The sequence below is a fragment of the Lonchura striata genome, chromosome 20, assembly GCF_050655825.1.
Source record: "Lonchura striata isolate lonStrDom1 chromosome 20, ASM5065582v1, whole genome shotgun sequence".
Classification (NCBI taxonomy): Eukaryota; Metazoa; Chordata; class Aves; order Passeriformes; family Estrildidae; genus Lonchura; species Lonchura striata.
The window spans coordinates 12,922,073-12,934,075 of NC_140722.1; the positions used below are offsets into that span (position 1 = coordinate 12,922,073).

The 12,003-nt window shown below is 49.7% G+C and overlaps 1 protein-coding gene across 4 annotated transcripts in view; it reads left to right on the plus strand.

Moving 5' to 3' along the window:
• PMEPA1 (prostate transmembrane protein, androgen induced 1) overlaps positions 1-12,003 on the plus strand; it is a 44,108-nt gene that overhangs the window by 22,146 nt on the left and 9,959 nt on the right. For all 4 annotated transcript variants that reach the window (XM_085558289.1, XM_021553607.3, XM_031506558.3 and 1 more), the window contains one exon: positions 10,662-10,816. In XM_085558289.1, coding sequence (XP_085414415.1) covers positions 10,662-10,816 — 155 coding nt within the window. The remainder of the gene's footprint in view (positions 1-10,661; positions 10,817-12,003) is intronic.

A 12,003-nucleotide genomic window follows, 5' to 3' on the forward strand; every position in this document is an offset into this window, starting at 1 on the left:
CTGTTTCTACAGAAGTCATCATTTTATGCCAATAAATCAGTTAAAACTTGGAGCTGGCTCTTTCAAACTTAATCCATTCCTATTTAGAAATGCATGTGCTGCAGAAAGCTACTGACATCTCAGATTAATAAAATAAATTAAAAAAAAAAGCAAATGCCATAAAAAAAGAGGCCAGACAAATCCCACTGGAATGATACATTGGAATGATTTTAGTAGGATTTATATCTAGGAGCTGTGGGGGTTTTGTGTTTTTTTTTTTCCTTTTGAAATGGTTGTGAACCAGAGTGATTACTTATCATTTTCATTTTAACTCCATCTGACAAATCGTTTTAGATGGAGAAAGCAATACTGTGTCTTTAAATGGCTACTCTGTCAGCGCATCTTGCAGGGCTTTAAATGCCCTTTGTTATCGCAGTCTAGACAGGACGCAGGCGGAATATTTGATATGTTATAAGGCAGAGATGTGACAAGGTTGAATTAATTTACTGGCTTATTTAAAGCTGAATTTCAAAACATTTTTCCTTACAAACTTGTTTTTTTTTCCTCTCTCTATCCTATATATTTTTTTTTTCCAAGTTCGTGCAGTATGTTTCAACTGTTTAGACTGGGAGAGGAGACATTGGCTTACTGCAGCCTGCAGTACTTTAATTGCCCTTTTTATGACTGTCTAGACATCATGCAGATGCATGTTTGTGGTGAGAAGACATTTCCCCCTCTGGTTATACGATAGTCTGAAACCTTTACATTCCCTATCTCCTTACCCCCTCTGCCTTGGAATGCGCTCTACTCCCTCCATCCCTGAAAAATCACTTTCCCCCTCAGTTTTATTTTTTGAAGGACACTTCGGCCCCCGTTTTCCTGCTCTTTTCCAGAGGCTGGTGTGCGGACGCTGCGTGGGGATGGAGCTGTGAGGAGGGGATGGCTCGGGGGTGTCCCCGCAGCCGCTCCCCGCCCGGGTGCGGGTCCCGGCAGGAGCGGCGGCCTTTCAGCGGGTGCGGGGTTTTAGTTATGCAGACCGATGCATTAATTAACCCCGTTGCCATAGCTGCTGCTTTATTGTTAAATGCGGTGAAAAGGGGACAGGCCGTGTCCGTGGATAATCCTCCCGTCGGTGCTGTGCCCTCTCCCGCCCCGGTGCGGGGCAGCTGCCGCCCGCATCCCGCATCCCGCATCCCGCATCCCGCATCCCGCATCCCGGCGGGCAGGTGGCGGGGCACGGCCGGCCCCACGGCGGCCGGGCCGGGCCGGCCGGGGCTCCACCGCCTCCCCCGAGCCCATTGTGCGGCCTGACCCGCGGGTCGGCTCCCCGCAGCCCCCCTGCCCTGTCTGTCTGGGGATGGGACGGGGGAGCGGGACAATGGGGCGGCGGGAGGGACGCAGATGGGCCGGGATGGGGATGGGGATGCTCGGGAGAGAGGGCAGAGCAACCCGGGGTGGGGATGGGGATGCTCGGGAGAGAGGGCAGAACAACCTGGGATGGGGATGGGGATGCTCGGGAGAGAGGGCAGAACAACCTGGGATGGGGATGGGGATGCTCGGGGAGGGCAGGAATCCCCGGGATGGGGATGGGGATGGGGATGCTCGGGAGAGAGGGCAGAGCAACCTGGGATGGGGATGGGGATGCTCGGGAGAGAGGGCAGAGCAACCTGGGATGGGGATGGGGATGCTTGGGAGAGGGGGCAGAACACCCCAGGGTGGGGATGGGGATGCTCGGGGAGGGCAGGAATCCCCGGGATGGGGATGGGGATGCTCGGGAGAGAGGGCAGAGCAACCTGGGATGGGGATGGGGATGCTCGGGGAGGGGACAGAGCAACCTGGGATGGGGATGGGGATGCTTGGGAGAGGGGGCAGAACACCCCAGGATGGGGATGGGGATGCTCGGGAGAGAGGGCAGAGCAACCTGGGATGGGGATGCTTGGGAGAGGGGGCAGAACACCCCAGGATGGGGGTGCTTGGGGAGGGCAGGAATCCCTGGGATGGGGTTGCTCAGGGGAGTGGACAGAGCACTCCGGGATGAGGATGCTTGTGGAAGGGGACAGAGCACCCCGGGATGGGGCTGAGGATGCTCAGGGGACAGGGACAGATCACCCCAGGATGGGGATGGGGATTGGGTCTCTTAGGGAGGGCAGAGAACTCCAGGATGAGGATGTTCAGAAAGAGCAGGTGACCCCAGCCCAGTTCTTGGCCCCAAACCCCATTTGTGCCTGGCCTTCTCTGTGTCTGCACCCTAAAACTTGCACACGCAGAATCCCCCAACGAAACAGACTTCCCAGCAGATCTGCTGTGGGAGTTTAAACCTTTCTCAGGCTGTTGCTGCAGCTGAGGTGGAAGTAAATTTATTACCTTTAATTTTGTCAGATTTGGGGCGGTTGTACTCACCTCCCCCATTCACTCTGGTGTGTGTGTGTGTGTGTATATATATATATATATATATATATAAAAATACAATTTTTTTTTTTCACATCTCTGCGAGACTGTGCACATGCATTCGCTCCCATCTGGTGGTAGTGACCAGTTCAGACCAGTTCAAGAACTGAATTTGAATCCTTCAGTGACCAGACACAGTGTGCCTTGTCTGGGCATTTGCATGCATTTTGCATATTTTTTCCCTGCAATGCATAATTCTGCCTGTAACTTAAGATTGTCCTTGTTCCCTGGGAATAACTTGCCTTGTGAAAGGTCACTCCTCTGGCGAGCGGGAGCTGCAGAGTGGCACCGATGATAGCGGCGCTTGGGAAGAGGCAGAGCAGGGAGTGTTTCCCATTTTTTGGCCCTGGGCTGTGCTGAGGAAATCCGGTCGCAATTCCAGCCCTGTCATGACCTGTGTGGCTTTGGCCAGCTTGCTCAATCTGGGTTTCGACACCCGTCTGCTAGCCAGGGCAGCCCCTGTGGCACTGCTGCCCGGGGCTGCGAGTCCTGCAGCCCCTGTGGGAGCTGCAGCCCCAGGACAGGGCACGGCAAGGTCCCAGCACTGCTCCCAGATGTCAAGGGGCTCCTCGGGGCTGTGCTGGTTGATAAGTGAGGTGGTGTGAGGGAGCCATGCTGGTATGGAGTAGAAATTCTGGAGGAGCACAGGTGAAGAATTCGAGCTGTTTTGTGGCTTTTCTGCACCTCACTCATGTCCCTGAGCGGGTGCTGGGTGTGAGTTGTTGGGTGTCATGCTTGTGGCAGGGAGGCACAGGCACTGCTGCTGTCCTGTGTCTCACTCGAGGTGCCCTGCACGAGCACTGCTCCCACAGGACTTGCTGGGCACCGTGGCAGGGGCTGGGTGCTGGCACTGGGGCACCTGGATCTGCTTTGGTCTCTGACAGGGTCATGGCTGAGCACAACGGGAATTGACCAGTGGATGGTTTCCCCAAGAATGAGTGGAAATGGAAACTTTCTAGGAGACAGCCAGGGTGGAGAACCTGGTACTATCCAGCATTTTTTCAGCTGGGAGAGGCCGTGGTTGATGCCAATGGCATCCACAAGCCCCCGTCTGCACAGCCCCATGCTGTCCCTGGCGTGCGCCGGGGTGTCCCCAGGGAGTGGGACAGCCTGTGCCATCTCCCTGCCCTGCTGCTGCTGCCTCCTGTGTGCACAGCCAGGGCAGCCTGCTGGCTCCTGGTGACCTGCAGCCTTCAAGGCGCCTCGTTGTGCTGGGCTGGGTGACAAATGCACCTCACGTTCCCTGGTGTCCCCATGGCAGCAGGCTCTGGCACCGCTGGGTGATGCAGGTGGATGGGGCTGCGGGAGGCTGCAGGTGCCCTGCCAGTGTGAGGCAGCTCCGTTGCAGTGGGAGACAGGGCTGGGAGGAAGGTGGAATCAGAAACCCAATCCCTGTAATTGCCATTTGCTTTCTGGAGAGGGGGCAAAGCCCTCCCTGCATGGAGCACTTGCTCTCCTTGGAGCGTCCGCGTCTGGCAATTTGTCTGTCGAAACAGATGTGGGCAGCGACAAACATCTATTTCTATAACTAGAAACAAATTTGGTAATTGCCTCTTTCAACAGGACTTGCTCAAGCAGGAAATGAAATTCCTAAATGGCAGTTAGCAAAAGTATTTATAGCTAAGTTCATAAATGAGATGTGCTTTCCTTTGTCATGAGTTTCTGCTGGGTGGAAGGAAAAAAAAAACCTCTACAGTAGCAAGCCACATATTGATCAGGAGTGTTTCCAGGGTATACGAAAATACTTATTTATTAATGTGTTTATTTTTACTGGCTGTTAGAAATACCCCTGACAAACAAAACCTGTTTGGTCTTTCAGGGTCAGCTGGTGGGGTTTGATCCGGATATTGTGTGCTGTGTTTTTTCACTCATTATTTAGTTGATTTTTTTTTTTTCCCTGGCTCAGTCTATTTAAGACTGCAGATGGTAAACTCTAGTTCTTGTGTTCCTCTCTCTTGGTGCTCTTGTTCAAAGGGGTGGGTGATGTTTTGCCTTCACCCCTGCCCAAACGTCATCCAGGCCTGATGCTATTGTGCTTCCTCTTGGGAAGCAGGAGGTGTTTTGGATGTTCTCAGCTTGGTGGGGGCCATGAGCCCTGCTCAACATTTTCTAGTGAGCAAGCAAATTTACCTGTCTTTTAAGTGCAAAATCAAAATGACTTTATTCTTTTAATCCAGTTCATCTGTTCTCACCCTTGGGAGTAACTTCAAAAGCCATGTACTCCTTCCAGTCATCTCTGTAGGCTGGGATCAGCCTGACTGTGTGTGAAATGCCTTGTCTAAAAATCCTGGAAAAGGGGAGGGTGAGAGAAGTAGGCACAGAAGAGAGAGAAGGGGTTGGCATATGCAAGATTTCAGGGAGTCAGTGTGTCCCAAAGAACCTTGTTAGTGCTCATGGCTCTGAGGGAGCTGTTTCATGTCTCCAGGAGTTTCTCTAAACAAGTGTCCAACTGACAGGTCTCTGCTCGGAGCCCAGAGCATCCTGGCTGACAGAGCTGCTGACCCCAGCTCTCACATTTGCCATTTCCCTGTAAAAGCTGAGTTCTGCCATGCTGGTCCTGCCTCTGTGGCCCTTGGATGCACGTCCCACTCCCTGCAGCTGCCACCGAGCTGGGTGAGCTGGGGAAGGTCACCTTGTGAAAACAGGCCCAGTGGTGTGGCCAGGACAGTCGCTGTGGTTTTTAAGCACTAAAAAATGTTCTGAGGCCCAAGCAGTCTGATATTTCTGTGACTATTAAGCATGAAATGGGGCTGTTTCCTTTAAAACAAACAAAACTGGGGGTGGGGGGATGAGGCCATCATTTGCCAGTGACTCAGAGGATGTGATGCTTGATTACCTGGGGTGACATCTGAAGAAAAAAAACCATATTAAAAACAGTTACAGCTCAAGGCTTGGTGCTGTGAACAAGACTTCTTGAGGCCCTATTCCCTGTTTTCCAGCAATGGTTTTTTTTCAACTGGCTCCTTTTCTGAGTCTCACCTGCTCCCTGCCTTTCTGCCCCATCCTGCCCCCATCTCAGCCTGTCATCACTGGCTTGCACGGTGTCACTTCTGCTCACTGCATCAGAATTGACTGTGCTGAATCCAGAAATGAAGTTTAGCTGTTAACTGTACTGATGATGCGTGAAGCAGGCCCAAAATGATCTCTTCCCAGCTGTCCTGCCTGTTGTCACAGGCCTGATCCTGGTTCCTTTGGTGCCTCGGTGTTGCTGCAGCTTCAAGGTGCTGCCAGTCAGTGCCAGCAGCAGCACTATCAACATTGAGAACATATTCTGTATCTTCCCTTGCTCTCTTGTAAACAAACACAACTGTTGACAATCTGAGGGCCCTTGTATCTGGTTTTATGGAGGTATTAGAAGATAAATGTAGCAGATGCTAATACAAAAATAGTGCAGTAATGACTTTGCCTGCTCTGATTGTTTCTGAGATGACCTAGCAGATGAGCGAGGGTGAGTAATCTGCCATCTGAAGTTCTTTGTTCTTTCATCTCTTCTGTGCTGTCCACAGCCTCTGAGAGGGACAGCACTCTTTAAGGAGAGTATGTGTGTGTGTAAGAATGTGTAAGAGTCTGTGTGTGAGTTTGTAAGAGAGCATGTGAGCATGTTAAGAATGTGTAACTGTGTGAGTGTGTTAAAAGTGTGAGGGTTTTTTTAAACTTCTTTCTTTAGGAGTTATGGCTAGCACAGCTACATTTCTTCATCTTAGCCATTATCTCTTGAGTAATTTCACTTCTTCTCATCACTTCTCACATGATGCACAATTCCAGTACATACAGAAATTGTAATTGAAGCTTGGGGATGACTGGTTTGACCTGCAGATGTGTGTTATACCTGGCTGAAAGCATAGGTCATCTTGGCTGAGACCTTGCCTGTAAGCTGTTCTGTCCAGCTGTAAATAATAGCTGAGTGTCTGGAATGATTGCAGCAAAATACAAGTTTTGGTTTAAGTTTTTTTTTCTCTTCTATACTTGTGGTGGTTTGGAGAGTTTGTCTTCTGCAGAGATACTCTGTGTGGAAGGAAGAGCGTTAATAAAGTTTATAGGAAGCATTTTATGAACTGAAATGTAGCTGTAAAAGGCAAGGCAATGCATTTAAAGTGTAACCCAGCCTCACCTCCCCTACGGCTGTGAGGGTGCTCCCAGCATCACCATTGACTCAAATCACTCTCCCTCCTTGTAAATATATAAATTAATTTGAACCTGTGGGTGCCAGTATTCTGTCTGTAAGGACTCGAGGAAGCTCCTTCCTGCAGCATCTCCTGTGGAGCTGTGAGTGTGGTCTGCAGCGTGGCCCACACATAAATCCATCAATTTGAGACACTTCTGAGCTTTATGGTCTTGGTGACTGGGTAGCAGGGTGGGCAGCAAAGGCATGAGCTTATAAATAACCACAGGAGAGTGGAGTCCCCATCACTCATTGATGCATCTCCATAACCCACTGTGAAGTCCTTGTTCAAGGCCACGCGTGGTTGGAAGTGGCAAGCGAGCAGCAAACGTGAAGAATGGGACGTGACAAGTGCTTCTCCTTGGTCACGAAAACCCCGTTTTAGGGTGCTGGGAATCTTGGGGGGGAAAATGCTGAGTTGCAAAACGGTCGCACGCACAGCGCCCGGCTCCCGGAGCTGCCGCGTCTAGACGGAAAATACGGAAAAGCAGGTTGTGTCACTTAAATGTGGTGTCTGAACCTGTTAGTTTGAAACGTATTCTGGAATAAAAATTATGCAAAATTAAATTAGTGTGACCTTGCTTTGCATTTGGAGGCGGAATATGCCCATCTTGTAAAGCCTAGTGCATTTATAACACTTCCCTTGGGGAAAATCACAGAGAGAAATGGAATGAGGTCTCTTCTAATTGAAAAGTGACAATGATTAGGAAGCCAAATACAAAATGTGTTGAGTATTTTTTTTTTCTTGTTTTGTTGTGTGTGTGTTTTTAAGAATACCAGTAGAATTATAAATTATGTGCTTTGCAGTTTGGCTTGTTTTTCATTCCCCAAAGGCTTTTTATTAGCATAGCAGCTGAATTGCACTCGTATAATAGCATATTAACTCAAACTTTGGGTTTTTAATGATCTTTCTTCATTAGTTTGACTGAGCTGCTTGGATAAAAATCTTACGGAGCATATCCAGCTTTCCAGTGTGTTGGGTTTGTTTTCCTTTCTGCAGAAAAGAAGCCCATGAAGACAAGTTAAAACAGAGGGAGCTGGCAGAAACTTTGGTGCCTCGAGTGGGTATGAGTCTCTTGAAACATGAAAAGCACAAATTGAGTGTGTGGGGTTTTTTGTTTTGTGTTTTATTTTTTTTTTGTGCGTGGTTTTTGTTTTTGTGGGTTTTTTTTTTTGGTTGTTTTTTTTTTGGGTTTTTTTCGGTTTGACTTTTATTTTATTTTTTTCCAAAGGCCAGATTGGGCAACCTGAGTGTTCTTGGGATTAAAGTAGGATGGGTTTGCTCCTGGGCATGGTAAGGCTGGGCTGCTCCTCAGAACCTGAGCTTGGGGTAGAGATGGGGCAGGAGGAGCATCCCAGCTGGAAAGCAGCATCCCCTTTGTTCTGGTAATCATCCTGGGCCTTCCTGTTGCACCTCTTGGTGTAACCCCCAGGTACAGCAGTCCCAGGGCACTGAGGGATGGATGAGACACTGGTGTGTTGTCCCAGATGCTGATGGAATTCCCACTCCTTCTTCAGGCTCTGCTGGTTCTGTGTCTGTGTGTGCAGGAAGTCTGGTGAAGGTCATTTGTAAGTGGCACATCTTGTGTGTCCCAACCTGGGAAGGAGTTTCCTGGGTCAAAACTTCACCTGTGTCACTGAAGCATCAGGACCAATTTAGCAAGATTTGGTTCACTTAAGGCTTCTCTTGTCCTAGGAAAGGAACTGTCCTTTTTTACTACTTTGGCCTTGCTTTTCTTTAGAAATATAACCCCTTTTAACAGAAAAGGAAGTTTTCCATCTTTCCATCACCAGCTTCATTTATACTTTTTCTTGTGTTTTCTTACCACGGCCTAAGCATATGCTGCATTTTGAGGCTGAAGTGACTCATCTTCTTAAAAACATTTGTTTATTGGTTTTTTGGGGGGTTTTTTGGTGGTTTTTTTTTTGTTTTTTTTTTTTTTTTTTTGCTTAGTTTTTTCTTGTCCATAATGATTTGTGCAAGAGATGGGCCCTGCACCCAGGCTGGGTGGCTGCTCTGCTGCCCATGGGGAGGGCAGGCACTGGGGGATGCTCTCAGTGCTCAGTTACAGCTGGCACCAGGACATACCTTTGGGAGGTGTAGGGACACCCCTACACAGTGGGGCTGACGTGGGAAGAGTCCTTGTGCCTTTTTTTCAATGGTTGTCATCGTCCCCTTTCCCAGCCCTTTTGGTTTTGGTGTGTTTGTGCCTGTGGCCAGTCTGGGTTCTGCTCAGAAGCTCCTGTTCCACTCAGTTCCTCCAGCACAGGGCACCAGGGGCAGCTTTTGGGTCCCACACATGAGCTGTGCTGCTTTGGGGCTGGATCTGATTTATGGGAATGTGGTTTTATTCTATGCTGTTCCTCTTGCAGTGGCACTGGGCAACTTGTTGGGGTTGGTGTGAAAGACCCAGAGCTTGCCTTTTATTCTAGCTAAAAAGCATTTTTAAGGCAAAACTCCTGCACAATGTTTGGCTTTTAATCCTTTTCTTCCCACTCCATGTGTGACCTTTCAGAGTAGAGGCAGCTGCATTTTAGGGGTACTGGAAGGATCTGGGCTCAAAGTCCTTTATCCATCCAGCTCAAAGTGCCAGATAAGGCTCCTGCTTTCAAGGCATAATTCTGCTTTCTGCAGGCAGTGGGCAGAGCTCTTGGAGCATTTTGGGCAGTGGCAGAAATAGCTGCTGTTTAGCAGAAAGAGCTCCAAGGTAACTGGCAGCACTCACCACCTGGACTGTTTTCTTGACATTTATTTGCTTTTACTGGCACTCAAGTGCCACCTGTCAGGAGAAAACTTTCCATTAAAAAAAAAAACAAACCATGAAAAACCTAGTAAATTTGCCTGACTCAGCAGAAGCCACCCCAGCTGGTATGAGTGGTGCCCTTTGAGGTCTGGTGGGCCTTGCTGTGTGTCTGCAGATATGTATGTGTGTGTCTGTATGGATTAAATACAGATGGCAGCATCCATGATAGCTTAGGGCATGGCTTTCCCATTTTATAGCTGTTGCTGCTGAGAAGCAAACAAGCTGTAAATCCCCAGAATGATTGAATTTTGCTGTCTGGCCCCTCCTTTATGCTGGGCACTGGAGTTGCTGCTGCCCAGTCCTGGGGGCTGGGGGGAGTGACCGAGCAGTTTGGGAATGGCATGTTCTCCTTGGGCAGCAAATTCATGGAAATAATGACCCAGCACAATGTTTGCCTCCAGCACTCAATTTTCCTTAGCCTCAGGGAGGTGTGTGAGGAATTATTTCCTTAGGAAATTTTAGGAGCGACTTCTCGCTGCCTCCTGCCAAGTGCCTGCAGAGTTAACCGGATAGTCTGTTGTTTGCTTGTTCTTGTTTGTTTGGAGGGGTTTTGGCAGTTTTCCCTTCTGCCAGTTCAAGCCACTCAAGCTGCCACTGTCAGCTGAGCCCTGAGCCGGGGCTGTCTGGAGCTGCGGGACGTGGCCCCATGGCAGAGGCATCGCACCCATCTGGCGTCTCACCCAAAAGCAGGAGCTCTTCCTGTGGTGGTGGGCAGCCTTGGAAACAGGGGCTGCCACTGCCTGCTGTGCTCTGCTGTCCCCTGGGCCACCACTGTCTGACCCCTGGGACACAGGGTTGTGCTGAGGGGGCTCAGTCCTGTCCTCCCCAGAGGAAGGAGTAGCAGTGATGAGAAGAGAACTGCAGAAATTTAGCTTGCATTTAGCTGAACTGTTTCATTGGGATAAATTATGTTGGCTCGTGGCTCTGCAGCCCCAAGAGAGGCACGTGAGGCTCTGGGATGCTCCTGGTTTTGTGCCCAGTACTGGGGACACCCAAGAGGTCTTTGGGAAGTCCTGTCTGTGCTGTAGCCAGGAAACACTTTGCAGTATAGATTGTCTGCAAAGATCCCTCCTGGAGGCTCTTCTGTGACACTGAAAAATTGAATGAATGAGGTTTTTGTGGGCTCAGGGCACACAGAGCCCACGTGTGAGAGCTGTAGCAGGAAGGGTGCAGTGTTGTCAGTGGTGTCTCAGCCACCTCAGTTGTTCTTGTGCTCAGTTACCTGCTGCTGTTCCCGACGGCTCAAAATCTGTCTGTCTCTCTTGCAGCGGAGTTGGAGTTTGTACAGATAATCATAATCGTGGTGGTGATGATGGTGATGGTGGTGGTGATCACGTGTCTGCTGAACCACTACAAACTCTCTGCGCGATCCTTCATCAGCCGGCACAGCCAGGGCAGGCGGCGAGACGAGAACCTCTCCTCAGTAAGTCCCACCCTGCTCTTCCAGCCTCACTTGCCAGGATGTGTTTGGCCTTGGCATCATCTGTCTCTGTTTTGGGGGTGAGGGGGCATTTTAGGGGTGCCTCTGGCTCTTTAGGATGCTGTGTGTGCTAAGGTATGGACAGCCATAGCCTCTGACTTTGCCCTGAGTTTTGCAGTTTGGATTTTACATTAGTGAAGTGACTGCACAAGGCTGTTCTTGGCATGTCCTGTTCCTGAAACCACCACCCCCAGCTCGTTGGGGTTCATATGCCTTGGTTTAGCAGTCCCAAACTATCCAGGTCTTTGGCTCCAGTTAGGGTCTCAAGTGGCTATACAAAAACTTCCTGCCTGCCCTGCAGAGAAGCAGGAAATCCTGAGTAACTTGCTGCAGTTTTCACCAGCGCTGCTGCCATTACTATGGTGGAAGGAGAAGAAATCACCTGTCAGCCAAACAAGCAGAGATCTCTCCAAGGGGATGTGCAAGAGGCTCTCTGTAACCCAGGCTCCCAGCTTCATAAAAGCCCGAGGAGAAATGTGTGAATTGTACCTCTGACAGGGATTTGAGGGGAAGCCTTGCCAGCCTCAAGGCAGATATTGGTTCATGCAGTTTCCTCAAATGCTCAGAGAGACTTAGAAGGATGTATAGAGAAAAGGCATCACATTTTCTTGGAGGGCGAGCATGTACTGTTCACTGCTGCCTCTGTGGCTTTGTCTTCAGTGCAGAGATATCTTGTACAGATACTTCTCCTTTTTGGCATTCACTCTGAAGGGTCTTAGAGCCCTTTAAATAGGGCTCCCTCAAGGTCACTGCTGCATGCCCCCTTCCCTGCAGGCTGCCAGGGCAGGCTGGACACACCGCTGGTGCTGTGTGCTGCTCTGTGTGGGGCTGTGCTCCCCTGAATCAAACCTGTACTTGCTGCAGGAAAACTATCAAATAAGGGGATTGCTCGGGGGTTTTTTCTTCTATTTTTCCATTTTCTTTCCTCTTTTTTTTTTTTTTTTTTTTTGAGAGGGATATCTAAGATCTTTCACTAAGCCAGCCTTCAGTGCAGTTGCAGGCTGCCCAGGGCTGTTTTTGTCACACACCACACGTAGCAGACAGAGAGATCCCTTCTTGGTCCCTTCTTGGCAGCTTTGTGAGGGGGATGCCCCTTGGGAAGGAGATGCCCTCTTGTTCTAGGGGCTGTG